This window comes from Dermacentor silvarum, chromosome 9 (genome assembly GCF_013339745.2).
Source record: "Dermacentor silvarum isolate Dsil-2018 chromosome 9, BIME_Dsil_1.4, whole genome shotgun sequence".
NCBI classification, from domain to species: domain Eukaryota; kingdom Metazoa; phylum Arthropoda; class Arachnida; order Ixodida; family Ixodidae; genus Dermacentor; species Dermacentor silvarum.
In genome coordinates this window covers 158,609,567-158,627,933 of record NC_051162.1, presented here as the reverse complement: position 1 = coordinate 158,627,933, position 18,367 = coordinate 158,609,567, and the positions used below count along the sequence as shown (strand labels likewise).

At 44.4% G+C, this 18,367-nt stretch overlaps 1 protein-coding gene across 1 annotated transcript in view; it reads right to left on the bottom strand.

Moving 5' to 3' along the window:
- Positions 1–6,677, bottom strand: part of LOC119464025 (WD repeat-containing protein 81) — a 73,836-nt gene extending 67,159 nt beyond the window's left edge. The window contains exons 1-4 of the mRNA XM_037724844.2: positions 6,471–6,677; positions 5,383–5,476; positions 3,255–3,489; positions 824–1,091 (exon numbers count right to left, since the gene is read on the bottom strand). Coding sequence (XP_037580772.2) covers positions 824–1,091; positions 3,255–3,489; positions 5,383–5,476; positions 6,471–6,677 — 804 coding nt within the window. The remainder of the gene's footprint in view (positions 1–823; positions 1,092–3,254; positions 3,490–5,382; positions 5,477–6,470) is intronic.
- Positions 6,678–18,367: the final 11,690 nt, after the last annotated feature.

The window sequence follows — 18,367 nt, the reverse complement described above, 5'->3', positions numbered from 1 at the left end:
CTTCATTATACTCAACATTCGTTACAAGCATATATTTGTTACATGGTGATACCAGTGAGAAATATTTTTGATTTACTTGTATCCGATAATTTCTTACACTATTTGAATTAATCATGTCAAGACTTGAATGTTTTAGAACGCCCTAGTATCGACAAATATAGTCAGAATGAACTGATTAGCCTTTCTTTTCCTATGGGGCACAAGTGACATAGGGAAAAGAAAAAGAAAGCAAGTGTTACACATTTGTAAAACGTGAAGGCTTGACATGATATCATGATTATCGTCGTCATCTTTCACAGCCTGTCAGCTGTGAAAGATAACGACGACGAACACGTGGGCAGTGGCCTGAGCGCAAGGGGCAGTATGGGAACGCTGGCATGATCAGCGGCAACGGAGCCAGCTGTGGAAGAAGACAATGAACACAGAGCAGTGGCACAAGCGCGTCTCTGTGACCACGTGACGTGTGTAATCACGCACGCACTAGGCACACCTTTACTAAGCCACAACCCTGGAGCAGCCGTGGCTTTAGGGAAGTGTGCTCGTCTTGCACTGCGAAGGCCCGGGTTCGATTCCAACTCCCAGACCAAAATTTACAAGATCTTCCTTTCAAAGCCACTAATTTACTTTGTTTACAGGAACCTCCTTGAGAAATGCAACGTCAATCCGAACATATTTAGACGTGTTTTTACTCTTTGTGGCGTTAGTTATTTTTCGTCGCAGCACAGTTTCGCCAAGGTCACCACAAGGTCACCGCCAAGGGCACAGCCAACATAGACACCTAAGGCTTTCGCCTTAAAGAAAGGAAGCCATCTGTTTCATTCACCTGGTTGAGAGCCATGAGGTAGTCAAAGTTGCTGAGCTTGCCCCTGACCCAGGTGTCCACGAGCTCGTTGAGTGGCGGAAGAGGCTCGACTTTCTCCTCCTCCTGTATGCACGCGGAGGGCATAATGCGCGACACCCTGCGAGAGCTCGAGCTCCTCATGATGGGCAGCTGGCCAGTTAACGACGACTCCACCCACGAGTCGGTCTGCAGGGCCAGCCACCAGGGTGGCGTTGCTTGCAGCCAGAAGCGGTGGTCCAAACTCAGGTCGCTGGTAAAGGGACAAAAAGGAAATGGGGTGGGGGGGGGGGGGGGGGCAGGATCTGATCTTAGAGGGGTAACCTAAGCTGCAAGGGGGCAAATATTCAGGGGCACTTGCGCAGCTTTTGGCAGCTGCTCGACATAAACGCCGACTTGTAGGCCTTAAAAGTTTAAAAATGGTACGATCGAACCAGAATACAGTACAAGCTCATTAATTCACAACTCGTTAAGTTGAAATTTTTTATAACTCGAAGTAGCCGCCGCAGTCCGTCCAACAATGTATTGAAAGCAATATGTAATGCATCCTGCTAATTCACACTGAAATATGCATCGCCACCAATAATTCGGTGGCGTCGCGCGTGCGCGATGCCACCTACTCTCTAATCAACAACCGCGTCACAAGCTCACGCTACGTTGGACTATATACCCGCCTTAACCACGGAGCAAGAAACCTTTAGGAGTGGAAACTCCGCCAGTTGCGGCGACCAGAAAATGTCACAAGCGCGCGAAGCCACTATCATGCTGGCGGCCGAGAAAGAAATTATCGCCGTCTTGGTTGCCAAAGACAACTGGTCACATGTGTTGCTCCCGTTCGGCCGTGTGCGTTGCTCCCGTTCGGCCGCGCGCCTCGCAAGTTCTACTGAGGGCACTCACGGGTCCCACCTGTGTCCCATCTTAGGCTAACAAGTGCCGAACAAGGGTACACTGCACGTATCAGCGCTGTTAGTATTACGGCCCTTGAACAGCCACCGACAAGAACAGTTGCTGTTTCACTTAAAGGCCCACAAAAACAATGTTACGCCGAACATGCGTGTCATCTGCTTGGCATCTGCTTTGAGCGGGAGACCCGGGCGCCGCCGAAGAAAACGCGCCTGAGCAGCCCGCCGGGCTTCTGCTTTTTTTTTTTTCGCTGTTGCTTGCATGACGCGCCGCAAGGCGCCGCCACTGCATGCGCCCTCGTCGGCGCATACTAATGCGACATTATCTGGTCGCACGCACACGCCTGCGCTGACGGGAGTTTCTACTCCTAAATTTTCCTCCGTGGCCTTAACTGAATGATTTTTTTTTCTCTGACTTTCATTAGTTCAAATTTTGTATAATTTGAATTTGCGTATCATCCCTGCAGAATTCAAATTGACAAGCTTTTACATAATGAACCCAGGTTGAGTTAATTATTCTCTACATCAATTTCAATTCATTACATATAGTATGTACATTTAGGCACGAAGTGTGTGCCGGAGGAAGACTCAAAGCCAATGATTGTAAGGGCAAGACCTCCTGTCAATACTTACAAACAGAAAAAATAAAAATTGTTACATACATGATAGAAATGTGAAAAGTTGCAGGGTACATTTGTTGTCTAACGCTAACTATTTTAGCTCTTTGAGACACACTTGCCGACCTCTTATACTACTGCCATAGATTTGCTGCTTAACGGCTCCGTTCTCTGAAATGACACAATGAAACAACGAACACTACCTAAATATCCTCACTGGAACAAATGTATGCCGTCAAGTGCACTTTCCCTTTATTAAAGAAAAATTGCTTTGTTGAAGCATTCGGCTGTTTGCCTACAGTGACTATCATCGTCATGTGCAATGGTTCCTGCACGAGTTTTAAACTACTGCTGCAGTAAAACATTCAGCCAATGGCCATTGTATCCATAGAAGCATAGCAATGCGCCCTGAAAAGGTGTAAAAAATTTTAGGAAGCTGAAGGGAAGAGCAAGTGATCTTTCGAACTAAACTGTAGGCTCCCTGTTGCAAGTACAGCAATAATACTTGGCCAAGGAGTTGCCAAAATTTTTCTGAACAGGGTATCAATGGTTTTTGCATAACCCAACGAATCCAATAAACTGACTTAATTGCTCTGCCTACCTTAGAACAAGAGTTGCAAAACTTCAAAGGCTTCCAGAACAGCTTTTGCAAGTGTCAACTCGGAATCGATAACCCTGTTTAGAAAAATTTGAGGAACTCACTTATGACAAATTTCTCAAGAAAATTAAGGAAAGGAACTTGCATAAAATTAGAAACACGTGACAAAAACAAAAACAAAGGTTATTTTCGACATAAGCACAAAACATTTACATATATCCACAAGTTTTCAGCACCGTAACTAGAAAAACAAAGCTTTCTAAAAATTCTGGTCTGACCCAATGAACATTGTAACTCACGCAAGTGTCAATGGTCCAAGGGGTAGCCCCAGGTCGTGGAGGTAGCGGAGGACCCGCAACAGCTGGTACACTACAAAGAGTAGCCGCGAGCCAACAAGTGCAGATGCGCTGAACATGCCGCAGTGCTCAACAGTGTGCTCCCGGAACTCCAGGAACAGCAGGAACTCGGACGACGTCTCGAGTGCACAATAGGCAGGAACAAGGTGTGGGTGCAGAGGCGCTTGCTCTCCCCCTGCTCCAGGAGCAGACAACAAAGAATATATATGTGCCAGAAGCAAAACAAAAGAATCTCTCACAACTCGCAGTTCTATTGATGCACAACAATTACCTCAAAGGTCAATGACTCAATGTGCAAGACTAGAGATACAGTCCAACCACGTTATAAAACAGTCACGTTCAACACCATGGTCCGAGTGATCACCACGAACAAAACCAGGTAAGTGTCTGTGAGAATACACAAAGTAGTGTAAATGCAATCGTCGCTTTAATTTTTTAGCATGTAGCTTTCTGACGTTTATGCATGCTTTGCATCGCTGGCTAGGAGCTTGAGGGAAGGTGATTTGCAGAACCACTCCTTCATTCTACGAGCGGTTTCAAGTGTCATAGTTATTTCATCACACTTTACTGCACAAATTCATGTCTCAAATTTAAAACGGCCAAGCAAAAGAACCTCAACCTACAGAAGTATGCATGGAAAGCCTTCACAGCAAGCTGTATAGCCCACGAGCTACCGAAAGCCACCTACCGTATTTACTTGTGTGAGACCCGCGCTTCTTTTAGGAATTGTGGCAGTGTGATCCTATACAAGTAGAGCATATGCTTACCTGTTAAAACCGCAAACATTACGTATGATTTACAGGTGAATGGAGACAGTGGCTACACACATTTATTCAAGATTCAGAACCACTGATAAAGTTCAAGTTCATTCATCGATCCTCCCGATGTAGCTCCAGTCATCACCGGGGCTTACTACCTTGTCTGCACTTCTAAAAATGGTTGTCCTTAGTTCTGTCTATGCTGTTAGGTATTCCAGCAACTATAAAACTTTTAGAGATGGTAAATCTGTTATCGAATGCCATGTGCTCAAGATCCAATCCCTGGTGAAAAGGGGCAAAAAGCCTGTGCTTCCTTTCAGATCTGCCCATTCAAAATTGGTGAAACATGCTATTTACCTTTTTTTGACAATGCCCTAAAAAATCTTGTGAGGGTGGAAGACAATCTACTAGGGCAGGCTACATGACTGGTCGAGACTGGCTATTCTGCTTTGTTACTGATTTCGATGGAGGAACGTTTGTGGAAGTGGTGCATGGGAGGAATACGCAATGAAATGGTACTTCCGGAAAAGTAAAACAAGGTAGTAGTTGTACCCTACTTGCATTGCATTTCTCATTACCTCAAAAAGATAGGTAACAGAGCAGGCGTCTAGGTGGTGTTCTCTGTTACTGAGCACCTGCAGGGTCATTGCAGGCGCGTAAACAAGCAAGAAAAAGCAGCAGTGGTAGCTTGTTCTACGCAGCACCGCAGACGTTTTGTTGAATGCACAGGCAATGTAGTTCATTCTGTTCCCCTGCCATGTGGTAAAGCATATATAGGTCAAATTGGCAGGCGCCTAAATGAAATATTAAAAGAGCATAATTATAACGTGAACTCAGCCATTTCCGGCCACTTGGGAATACATTGCCAAGATTGTGGATGCATATCACATTTTTACAGTACGACAATGCTAAGTCGCTCCTCCGTCAAGATGACTAGATTCATAGTGAAAGCAGCAAATATATAGATAAACTGGATGGTGCATGTGCTAAGCGTGCTGTCCCTGACGCTGACTGAAAAAGAGAAAAGGTTTCTTGGTTTCGAGGAATAAGCAGTTCTGATTAAGCAGCCAACACGGGTACGTGATTGTCGTATCTGTTTCTTTATTTTCGTGTGTGATGTATATGCGATATATTTTGTACACTTCCGAAAATAAAAGTTGTAAGTCCGCGTATGTGTGTGTCACCTTCTCATCCTTATCTTTACGTACTGTTATTTGTGCACTGTGAATCAGAACCAAATAGCCCACCAAAAAGCCTTAACAAGGGTAAGAAGTTTGCGGACAAGCTGATAATACCCTAACAAGGTTTCTTACCTTCAGGATTTTCGTCCTGTCCCCCTGCACCAACGCATATGATCGGACAGGCGTAGAGACGGCTGATGATCTCCCGGACAGCGCTGTTATAATCCTGATAAATCGCAGGCAAGCAGAACAAAATGTAGAAACATGTCATACCCTTCGAGCACAATAATGGTAAAACTGCGACACTGACAAATTTGATTAAGTTTTACCTTTTTCTTATGGGCTGGACTACCTCCCACACACTATGACGACGGATGTAAAAGCTTCCCTGCTCTCCATGTCAATTTTACGGCAGGAGAGCTAAACAATATGACGTGTGGCTAGGGTACTAACGATTATGGTGAACGTCTGGCAGCACAAAAAGACAAACTAGATGAGAAGACAACACACACAGGCACACGGCAAAACACATCAGTGCCCATTTGTGTCACCCTCTTGTCTAGTTCATGGCTTTATTGTGCTGCAAGGCATTCACTGTGACCCCCAAAACCAACTAGCTCATAAAAAATTCAGTACTAATAACCCGGGCACAAGTAGGTGCCAAGAAAACCTGAGATAAAAGGCGATTAGAAGGAAATGTTATACATAGCATATAACTCTCCGAGCCTCTTACATTCGACGTTAGTCAACAATACATAGAAATTGGTGGTGTCGCTTCAATGCGCCTCCTAAACTCGAGATTACGCAACCTCCAGCACACACCATCTCAGCTTCACTAGTCTTTGCACACGTGACGGATTACCTCTGAGCCAGGGCTAAGGGATAATATACCTCTGAGCCGTGGATAAGGGCATAGGCAGCCCGCGTGGGCTGTGTATGCGCTTAGCCTCACTGAAAGCCATGCACAGTCACGGTAGCACTAGAAAAGAAGACATGCGCCAACCTGCTGGCGAGATTTCTGGTTAGGATGCCTTGAATGATGCTACCTTACTGGGTCTTCCTTCCAAAGCATTGGATGTCTATTCATTACAGCTCCTGTTTGCTAAAGTTAAGCTTCTAGTTGGTGATCAGGTCAAGTCCGATGGTGACTGCACTTTTGATAGGCAGTGTACAAATTGAAAACTCGGCATTGAAGCCAATGCAAAGCGGCGGACAAATACCTTGAACGGCTTCAGCTTGACGAAGTTCTCATCCTGTTTGTCGGCTGTCTTCGAGCTGGAACTGTTGGCCTCCTTCCAGATGTTGCGATAGTTGGTCTCCGAGACATAGCGGATGAGCTCCAGGTAACCCATGTCGTGAGACCGGCTCCAGGGCTCTTTCAGTCGAAGGGACACATACCTGGAAAATTGTTGGCACAGGTGGCGCATTCTGATGTGGAAGTTCTACAGCAGCACTCAAACATAATTTGGCTCGTCGTAACCATGGAGCTTTTTACTAAAATTACTAAAGGTAAATTTTGCATTGCGACCCTTCAGCTATCATGGTAACGATGGGTAATGAAATTGCTTAACATTCATGTTTGTGGCATCAGGCGCTCTTGAAGCTCTATTACGCTAATCTTTCTCAATTTCTAAGCAAACTTGTTCTTATAGACGCACAAATGAAACAAAAGCTTCTGCACATACACAATCATCATGAATTGCTTAATTTATAATGCAACAATTTGTTGAAACTGATCAATCTGCGCAGTCACAAAATCATTTGAAACCAGAAGTGCGAAGTTTAGGTTGACAATGAGCTCTTTGATGGCAGGGCAGCCACGGGCGTGGCAGTTTCGTCCACACTTTGAACAGGCGAAGAGATTCATGAAAACTTGCCGAATCATGAATTGTAAGAAAGCGATGACTTCCATGTAGCGTGAAATGTGGGCTGAGACAACAAGTGAATAAAAAAGATGGCCAGGACGAGTTATGGCCATGACCAGCATGTCATGTCCGTCCAGATATTTATAGACAAATGAACTCGTGAACTATTCACAAATACGGACATGAAAGAAAACGGCGACAAAAAAAAAAAAAAACAGCTTCTACTTAGCTTGAAATAACCAATGAGCCAACACGTTCAAAAAAAAAAAAAGCTGGCAGGGTCTGTGTAGCAGTCGGCAAAAAAAAAAAACAAATTGGCAGTCAAAGGGTTAACATGCACCTAAATCTAAAGCACATGATCATTTTACAACTTTGACCACCCAGGGCTCTTTAATGTGCACCAAAGTCTAAGCACACAAGCGTTTTTGTATTTCGCCCACATCAAACTTTGGCCGCCGTGGTTAGGTCCAAACCTGCGACCCCAAGCACAGCAGCCATAGCTACTGCGCTACCACAGCGAGTGTTGAATTAAAAAAAAAAAGTTTTTTCACGTTGCGTGAGATGTCTAATATGCTTGCCTGTTGTCCATTTTGACAATCCTGATCACAGTGACAAAGGTGAAGTCCCTGGCCGCCGTCGAAGGAGTCTCGTGCATGAGTATCTCGCATTCCACATCCGTCAGGCCATCCTGGTGCAGGAATAAGCGTGGGACAGCCTTGTCCTTCACCAGGAGGCTCAGCCATTCCTTGTGCACCTTGACGTCACCAAAGTCAACCGAAAATGGCACAATTAGCAAATAACGGAAGCTTTTTGGTGACAAGCTGTATCGAGTGATTAGCCTCACAGAGCCCAATGTATCAGGTTTGTTACAATGAGTTTCATACCTCGAAATTCTGGTTTAGGCGTGAGAAATTTCATGCAAAGCCCATGAGTACCGTTTCTGATATGCTCGAGAGAGTTTTCAGTTGTGAATGGTTCACAAATCAATAATTATAAATTATTTACCACACTTATGATTGTTTTTCCAAATTAATATTTCATTCTATTTTAGTATGAATGCTCTTTAGGGCTATAAATACAGGTGAACAAGTTGCTCTAGTTTTTCTTGATGTGGAATGGTGTTGGGATTTGGGGTTTAAAAGGAATTATTACTTCGTGGTTTCAAAGAAATTTAATCGCTTTGATCAGCATCTACTGCACCAATTTTGATGAGAGCCTGTTGCATTTAGAAGAAAAAAATTAAGATCTATTGACTGCATGAAGCAGACTTTTTATTTAGGCCATCGAATTGGTTTTTTTTACAGAAATTCTCAAAAATTGCAATTTTTGAGAAAGCTTAACTTAAGTTTACAGCTCTGTAACTCCGCACTGAAAAATATGATATCCCAATTCTGAAAACTACCCCTATCGAGTCACCTAAACGGGACAAAATTGACGCATCGCTCTGCAAAACACGTCTCATTTGTGAGTTGGACTTTTTGCAAAACTCTCGTAAACATTGTAAGAATGTCAGATAGGTTGTAAACCCGTATATCAATTTGTTCACTGCAGTTTAACACATGCAGTTTATGGGACTGCGATATCTGTGTTTGGTGCAGAGGTACAGATTTGTAAACTTCTGTGCTTCAATATTTTTTCCACTTATAAATTTTCGTCGATAATTGTAAAAAATTTGAGGTCATAAGTCGAAATTCTGCTTCCTACAGTTCGTAGAATTTGTCATTTGCTTTTCGATGCAACCAATTTGATGCAACAAACTTAATTCACATCGGTTGAGCGGTTGTCTAAATTTATAGGGAGTTTTACGTGCCAAAACCACAATCTGATTATGAGGCACATCGAAAGTAATTGTTCACAAGGTTTTCCAGAATTCTTATGTGAAATTTTGAAGAACCATGAATGAAGGTAATAATCTGTGATTTCGCTGAAAGTAGTTAAAGTACAAGAAAATAGAAACATAGAAAATATGTTCCTTGCTCCTGGTTTTCAACTAGCGACAAAAAAATAATATGCAGATTTGGTGGCATGATTATGGGCCACCTTTCCCGGGGCACGTGATAGCCCCGGAAAAGGTGTGGCTGCTCTAATTATTTCGCCCTCGCGCTGCTAGCCTCTTGATTAGCTCAGATGGCAAAGCGACCACCCCAGAAAGGCGTTGGTTCCGGGTTCGAATCCCGGACCAGGCCGAAATTTCTCCTGAACTGCGAAGCATTCTTTCTGAAAAACCCGTGCGGGTTTCCTTTGTAGTTTTGTGCTACGTTCGGGTGGATGACAATTTTTGCGTTTCAAAATTTGATAACAGGTACGCGTCTATTGTGCAGGAAGCACTTGTTTCAACTCCATTAAGCATGCGCTCGGTTTCTTTCTTTCTGCATTGTCTAGCATCTTGAAGCAATGGGTTGGCAGGTCAGGGAGCGTCCACAAGCCTCCTCACATTCGATTATCATGCTTTATCAGCTTCTCTCTGCAAGCCAGCTGGCCTAATCATGTATCTTGAACTGACACTGGAGCCTTCTCGCGCTTTGTACAGTAATGTGCGGTGTTCTAAAAGTATTGTACAGTAATGAATAAGGGCACCTGCACAGGTGGCATTCAAAAAGTAATCAGCAGAACGTCAGTCGTAAATAGACAGTGCTCTTCTGTAAGTGAAAACTCCAGACAACAAGAAGGACATATTACAATAAGTTTTACGCTGTGGCAACGCTAGTGGATAAAGGCAACCTACTGCAGGCAAAAAATAAAGTTAAATAGACTATCAGATGAACATAATTATCAAGACATACATTCCTGAGCATGTGCTGATGCCTGAAGCACCATTCAAGTGGCGTATATGTTAGAGTGGAAAATTGGACAACCCGACAGAAGCTCCTGTGTCTGTACTGCTGCTGTTATTTAAAAATCATGTAGCCCAGTCAGCCAAAGCACAAATTTTGCGCTGTTTGAATGTTTGAACTGGCCCCCAGGAGAGTTTGGGATCAGTTTTAACGATCCTTCCTGTTGAAGTTTTATTTTTCTGCAATTCCCCAGTGTGGCCAAAAATTGCCAGATACAACCAAAAGTTAAAGTGCAGTCTTCATTTCATATGATGCATGACGTTGCTCATGAATTATCTTTGGTGGCAATGATTAGCAACATGTAGAAAAATATCCAATAAGATTGATTGATTTCCTGTGGCCTGGTAAGAAAAAGGTTGTCCGAATTTTCAGGTGTCAAACTCAGTGTAGCAAAGATGATACATTGGTACAAAAATGACACAACCTACCCTCCTCAACCATTTTATAAATAGCAGAAGTACAATTTACTAATCCAGCTTAGCTTGTTTTCGCTGTCCAGTGGCTGAAAAGAAACACTTGTTTGGTACACAAAAAGTGCTCCTATGAGTGACTCAATTTTAACTATGCCAGTGAAGGCTCATTCACACTAGGCCAACACGGCACCGATTTTGGTCTGCCGACTGTTGGCAACAGCCTTTTCCTTCCTTTAAACCATTGGCCACAGCATTTTGCGTCCTGTAAACAGCTGTCGCCAACAGTCGGCAGATCAAAATTGGTGTCGTGTCAGCCTAGTGTGAATGAACCCTAACTGTGCTAGTTGGTGACGTTATATTATTATTATACTAGCTTAAAACACATGCACAGGGGCATGAAGAAACAGGACAGAATGAGTTAGGCGCAAAACTTGTTCAGTCAGCGCCTCACTCGCTCAGTTTTGTTCTTTCATGTCCTTGTGCTGTTATGCTAGTACAAGCCCTTACAAGAGTGCTTCGCCTTCAGTACACAAACTGCATACATGCCAACCTGCGCAGTCTAAAATTCTTAAAAATCACGTGGACGCAACACTGAGAGGGGGAGAGGAAAGGGGGGGGGTGGCGCAGGGCCAACGGGGCTCAGAGCATCTTGCTGCGAGCACACACAATTTCTGGGATAAGCACGCACCTTCTTTATTAATGATGATTTAACTTAACGCACAGCACACAAACAGCTGCAAACTTGGGACAGCAGAGACTAACAAGCAACACACTGTCTTTAGATCAGAGACTTTCCTGTTGCTGCTTTCGTTGAACATGCGTCTTAATAAACTTGCTAGAAGCAAGTGCTCCCCTGATGTTCTTTCACCTTCAGAAGACTTCCAACGGAACGCTCACAGACCAATGAGCAAAACTTGAGACAACATTCATCGATCCATAAAATAAGCCGAAATTCGTAAGCTTCACAGAAAATTTGGGAGAGTTGGCAGGTACGGAATTATGATGGAGGGCCAATAAATGTGTCCCAGCTACACAATTTCATTCCAAGGTGCTCTACACTCCTTTGAAAGAAAGTCACGATGGTAGAATAATCATTTGCGTGTTTGTGTAACGAGTCATTGTAATTACACAGTAATTAAATTCAGGTTCAGTGTACAGCTAGTCATGCTGCGTTTACTCATAATACGATTCAAATCACCAGCTCAAACAACATGCAAGAGTTAATTATTCACTGCAGACATTACGTGGAAGAAAAAAACTATCCCTTCTCCATTAATGATGGAATGCAGGAACATCTCATAAAACATGGCAGTGCATTTAGTAAAGTGGTTATGTGTAGCAATGCACTGCAGTCTAAAGTGAACTGGAGCAGCATTGGGTAAGCAGAGGGTTTGATAATCCCACAATTCAATGTCTGTGTTTTTTTTTTGTTTTTTTTTTCATTGATACTATTGGACAAAAGTAGTAAAAACAAATCATGCACACAAATGTTTACACTGTAACTGCAGAGGCTACTTAAGCATTTAAAACATCAACCGCCTTTACTCATTTTCTGACAGGCAAAATGAAAAGCCCTCATCATTCCATGATGTTGGCATAACGAGCCGCTTGAAATACATTCTACCGGCAGTGAAAGTGTATTTGAAAGCAATTTTTCATAAGTCTCGCTAAAGTAAAGGTTATTGTTTAAAGTCGTGTACAGAGAAAAGGCAGCAGATGATCCGATGTGTTCGACTGTCATTTTTGTTTACAGCCATGCTTTATTTCCTTAGGTGCTTTCATACACTCTTGCTAACAAACTTCTCAAGCCATATGCACCTGCGATTGTGAAAACAAGCATGCAAGTTCCATTCAAGACTTGACATGAGGAGCCATACATGACCATTGCTGCTATAATGAAACAAAGTTAAACCTGCCAACACACATTGTCTGTCTTTAATTCATTCGAAACTGAAACTCACCACCAGTAAACAATGAGCATGCCAACTTTCCTGTGGGTTATTTAATTCAATGTAAACTACAGACTCGTCTGAACTACAACTTTACTCCGTTTCTTTCTTTACTTACTTACTTTTTTTTTCTTTTTTCATGGTGTAACAGTGGTGTCATTTTATCTATAGCAGTCTTGTTTATATGTTCATGTTAAACGACAAGAAAACGCAGGGACACAGAATGGCAAAGTGCAGAATGAGATAACTGACAGTCTTTTGGTGGGCTTATTTTCGTTCACCCGAGCCATATGCAATTTTTTTTTTTACCATCCAACCGACTTCGTTCCACTGAAAATCTACGAACATCGCTGATATAGTTGACGCAAGCCGATTCAGTTTAGGTACAGAACTCCTCAGCAGTGCTGAAACTACGCTGCCGCGCGATTCCATCACAGCTTCCCACAAAACCCACTTCGCGTCACTTTCGCGCAATCATATAAAAGGACAATTAAGTTACATTGTTGTAAAACGTGCTTAGAACTCGCGCATTTCGCGCCGACAAAGTGGCACGAGCGCTCGGTACCAGAGAACTACAGCTCTCCGAGCTACAGATTAGGCCACGGCTAAGTTTCGCTTGTCACGGTGTCTGCATGCAATGCGGATTAAAATACGCAAACAACAAAGTGTTTCTGTGGCCCGCCTCCGCAAGAGGCATAGGTAGAAAGCATCGTCCGGATACTTACAAGGCAAGTCGCTTTATCGACGCCAATCGTCCTGACATGACTCTGTCGCACGCCGACAGTTTGTCTCAGAATAGCCTTGAGGTCCATCGCCTAGCTCCCTCCTAGCGCTCGCATGACACTCACAAATCGAGAGATCCAACGGACCGACTTTAGCACACAGGAGCTGTTTGTTTACGTTCAACGGATAAACTCGTGCTCGCGCCGTTTGCTAAGTGGCTTCGTGTGCTACGCGCAGATGCAGTTGGTCGTCTCATTAAGCGAGCTGACAGCCGAACAAGGAGAATGAGATTACAGCTCTTTTCAAGTGGTCATCAATCGGGGACCACGGCCAGATGCTAGCAGAACATTTCACCGGAACAACCGGACTCTTCCATGCGCATTGATGCGAAGCGTTACTGGCGTTACTCCCCCTTTTCACCGTGGCCGTTATCGGTACTTTCGTAGCTCTTATTAGGCCGTCCAATGGCCAAATTAAAAGAAGAACAACTTCTTAGTTATAATTTTAATACTGTATTGTGGAAGGAGTCATCGAAGGATATCAATTTATGCTGGAACCATAGAGTTTCTAAATAAATATGAAACTCTAAAGGTGGTAGAATAGGAGAGGTTGCCAAACGGCGCCGCTTCGCCAATGCGCCGCGCATGACGCGAGGGCTCTCGAGTTGCCGCCGCTATGCGTGAGGTGGCAGCAGGGGTAGTCTGGGCTCATTTCACTGCTCCGCCGTACTTGCCGACGGGCGTCGCGAGCATTCAAGCTGTATTTTTACGCCTCTGACTTTTCAGAAAGAGCTTGGCGTCGTAGTGCCGTGCACCAGAGATGTCTTCAATAACACGCAATAGTTAACGTCGCTTAAAAAGGACTTTTCGCGCTGATTTACTCTTGCAGCGTGACTTCAGACGCATCATTTAATCCTTGTTCTTTTGATTGTTGTATTTCTTTATTTCGCTGTATATATATATATATATATATATATATATATATATATTGTTACTAGTATTACTAATGAAAAACGTTAGGATCGAGAAATCATCAGTTATTCATCAGAAATCATCAGCACGTTATTGAAAGATTACATCATGCAGGGAGGACCAGCTGATTTAAAAAGCAACGTTCATCGACGCTTTCTGCAACACTGTGGTACTCATTTATAGTAGAAGCTTCAGCTAGCGCGACCTGTCTGCAGTGTGCATCCCAAGTGAAGTCCACTAAGCCGCGTCTACAGCGGTCACCGCGGCTTACTGCGTGTTTCACGCCGTTTCTGTTCGTTGTTGCTCAGAGCTAGTGGTCGGCCGCGAGCACGAAGGCGTGGCGGCGACACTGTGTCTACACAGAACGGCGCCTACTACCGTCGTTTGCAGTCTCCAACATTTCGTAGCTAGGCGCGTGCACGTTCGCACTTGCCATCTGACGCTAGTCACGCTATACAAGCGCTGAGGCTACTAGCGCGAAGGCAGCTGAACAATAATTAAACAATTGGTGATCGCGCCACAGTGAAATTTCGTTACAGCCAGGCGATCATAAATGAACTACGTCCATAAGCTCAAAGCAACCCACAATGACGTGAAAACCAAATATTTTTTTGCGCTGTACACTCGCCGGTAAGAATTTTCACGCTTTGCGCGTCCCTAGCGATGGGCGGTCTTCTCAGTCTTGTCGAGATTACCCGCGCCGATTAGAAATGTTTAAGCTCCACAAAGCCTAGTACCCTTGTTTTTTGAGGGCAAGGCCGACAGACAGCCTCTACAAGCTATTAAAAACATAAACATTTTAAAGCCACAATATTTGCCATAATACCCGACCTTTTACAGGCGAAAGCTTGCGTTGCGCGTCTTTGAGCTCATAAATCCTTTTTGCCACCTGGCGACCGCAATAGAAACTCGAGAGGTGCCGCGACGCGCTTGCGGCGCTCGTTTGGCCACCTCTACTCTGCTATGCTACCACCGTGGTCGAGTGCTTCCTTCCTTCATGAAGTTGAATGTAGCTGCTGAAAAGACGAAGCAAAAATCCCTCCTGTAATGCATTCTCTCGCTTTAATATAAACATCAAGCTAAAAGGCATGCGCTGTGAGAGAAGACTTCTCGATATGCGGCGTGTTCCATTTTTTTCTTTGAAATATTTTAGTCATATATTGAGTAACTACAACCAATATTCCCGGACAACATAGGCGGGTATATCAGATCAGATGCGAAAAGTTTAATACACTAGGTAACCCTTGCCACCTCGTCACTGCTTGATTATTTGTTCTATGAACCCGAACACAAATGGTTTACGTAGTGACGAAGGGGCTAGGAATGATTTTCTTCTCAGCTGAGTGCCATAGCAACGTCCATCACGCGAGAAGTGTAATTTTTAATTGTGTCTGTGTAATTTGCGAAGTTCAGCCGAAGTAATCATTGTATATATTATATAATTTAATCATTATGTATACGTATATATATATATATATATATATATATAATCATTATATATGATTAGTAGCATCGATTAGAGAGAATACCAATATGATCAGATTTATGCACGCCCACAGAGATACAAAGGGTTCCATAAAAAAAATCGAAGCCACTTTCTTAAAGACCGATGGTTGAACGCGAAGCTTTCTCCCTTGCAAACTGAATCAAAGTCGAAGTCCAAAGTCAACGACCACGCAACGAACCCAAGAAATGCTGAGCGACCCGGTGCGATGCATATGTAATTTGATTGCTTGTTTATGATTCTATATTTGAACGTTGAAGTTGAATGAAGACACATTTCGTTAAGTTTCATAGGCTTTATTTTAGATCATGCAGCCGTTGATTACACGCACACACTCACACTTTCACGTACGACTCTACATTTGCACACTATTGCCTTGTGACTGCTGTGGTACAAGGTCAGAGGCGTTGCACTCGCGGCCTACCCATGGTGACGGCCTGGAACGCACTGCGTGACGCGCGTAATGCAATGCAGATATGTACAGTTCGGCTGGGTAGCGTGGCGTTGCAGTTCCCGTTGCTCTGGACATCCCGACAGAAGCTCCTGTGTCTGCACTGCTGCTGTTATTTAAAAATCATGTAGCCGAGTCAGCCAAAGCACACATTTTGCGTTGTTTGAACGTTTTGACTGGCCCCCAGGAGAGTTTGGGATCAGTTTTAATGATCCTTCCTGTTGAAGTTTTATTTTTCTGCAACTCCCCAGTGTGTACAACTGCGAATGTAAAACTTCGAATGTACAACTGCGAATGTAAACTGTAGTGTTCTACGAGTGTGTGCGCAGATGCGCAGATTGTTCTATTGTGTGCATAGATGCGCAGATAGTTCCATTGTGTAAGTCAACTTTCCCGCAGTGCGTTTTCGGCATTCACGGACAAATCAGTGAGACTTAGAAAGCATCGCTTTAAAGAAATAACCCCTTCCACTCCGTGAAGACGGTTGAACAGCGAAGCTGTATTAGTTACACCGAGTGTTACACCATGGAAGTCAAATTTCCCAAGCACTTTGTATTGTAAATGTTTTGGTTCACCATTCTTTCACCTCATTTTCACTTTTGCGTGCTTCGCGTCGTGATCATGCTTTAAAAAAATTGGAGGATGCTTAAGCTTCGCCTTTAAGAGTAGAATGCGATAGCGTTATCGCTACCCGTTCGCATCGCATCGTTCGCATACGGCAACTAGGCTGCATTCACTGCAACATTGAACGTGGGAAAGCCAGCTTACAAAGACCAAGTTTACACCGATCCCCTTAAAGTCAGCTTAATTTAAAACAGAAATGCATTGCTGGAAACACGTTTTTCCAGGGGCAATGTAAGTGGTCTTATATTAAAATGTGAAGGCCCTAGCACCTTAATTATTATTTTTAATTGTTTTCTATTGCCCGACGCGCGCGCGTGCTCAAAACGAATTAGCAGGCGAAGTACCAAATTAACCTGCCTAAGATGCGAGCGCCATCTGGATATATCATTTTCGCAAGTACCCGAACCCGCGGCTGTAGGTCTGATAGAAATGTTGGAAAAGGGGTTTGAGTTTCCTCGTAGCAGAATTAGGTTCCCTCGTACATTCAAATTACAATCCGACGCCGATTGGTAAACAATCCAACGGCGAATTCGATGCCGAATGGTAAAGTCATACTTCGCCATTTTTCTGAAGGATTTCACTGTGAGAAATTCAATTTTTGTTCACCAAAACCTTGAACCACGTGGAGGACCTGCGCGGTCGGAGTGGTTGGGGATGATTTTCTCCGCCACCGAGCCGACATCGTACGCCGACGCCAGTTGCCGACTCCGGATTTTCTGCGACACGGGGGTCCCTTAACACCATCCTGTTAAAAGAGGAACGGCCTGCCACGTCAGGCCTGCTGCGATGGGAGCGAACGTCCGAGCCGTAGTTGCATTCGCGACTGCTTGGCTGGCCCGAACGGCGCTATACACTTGCAGGGGATTCCGCGTTCCTAGCGCGTTCCTCACGTTTTATTGCGATAGCAATTATATGGACACTCCAAAGCTGATTTCTGCCGTCGGTGTCGCCGTGGCCGTGAGGTTCCGTATGACGTCAACGGCGATGAAATCGTCGCCGCGCTCCGGACGCTGTATGTGCGAGTGAAAGGGGGCGAGGGACGCGCGCTTTCACGGGGAGCGAACGCACGTCGAAAAGCAAACGCGCGTTCTGCGCCGTGCTCCCTGAAGGGCTGCAGAATTAAGCGTCTCTTTCCTCCTTTACAATCACCATATATATAAAGCAAACGCGACTTCTTCCTTCACGCGAAAGGCCGTGGGGGGACGGGAGGGAGGGAGCGGAGGCGACGTTTAGCTGTGGCACGAAATGCGTATTTATATAAAAACGTTGCGAGGCGAGAAGGTGGGTAATATTTCCGACGCTGCTCGACGACTGTCCCATTCTGATCTCGTCGAAAACCTCCGAACCGCCCCCAGAGGCACCGGCAACAGTCACCAACGCCGCGCGCGTTCGGTGCGAACGCGGGCAAAACGCCGACGGCGTCGACAACAGTTCTGCGCATTGCTGGTGCTGCTGCATGTCGCAAGTTTATACAGCTGATAAAACTACTATCCTTACTTCGTATAGCTCTCTACTAATTTGCTATCGCAATCGATGCTTCGCCTTTCGGGTGAAACTGCGACAATTTTTTTTCCACGACGTTCCCTGACAAGAGTCCTTGACCAAAGCCCCGTATATACAACAAACGCTAACGCGAACTCCTCTCCCACCCCACTCCTTCCTTGACCCACTTTTTATTGCGATAGCAATTATATGGACACTCAAAAGCAGATTTCTGCCGTCGGCGTCGCCGTTGCCGTGAGGTTCCGTATGACGTCATTTGGAGAAGAAATCGTCGCCGCGC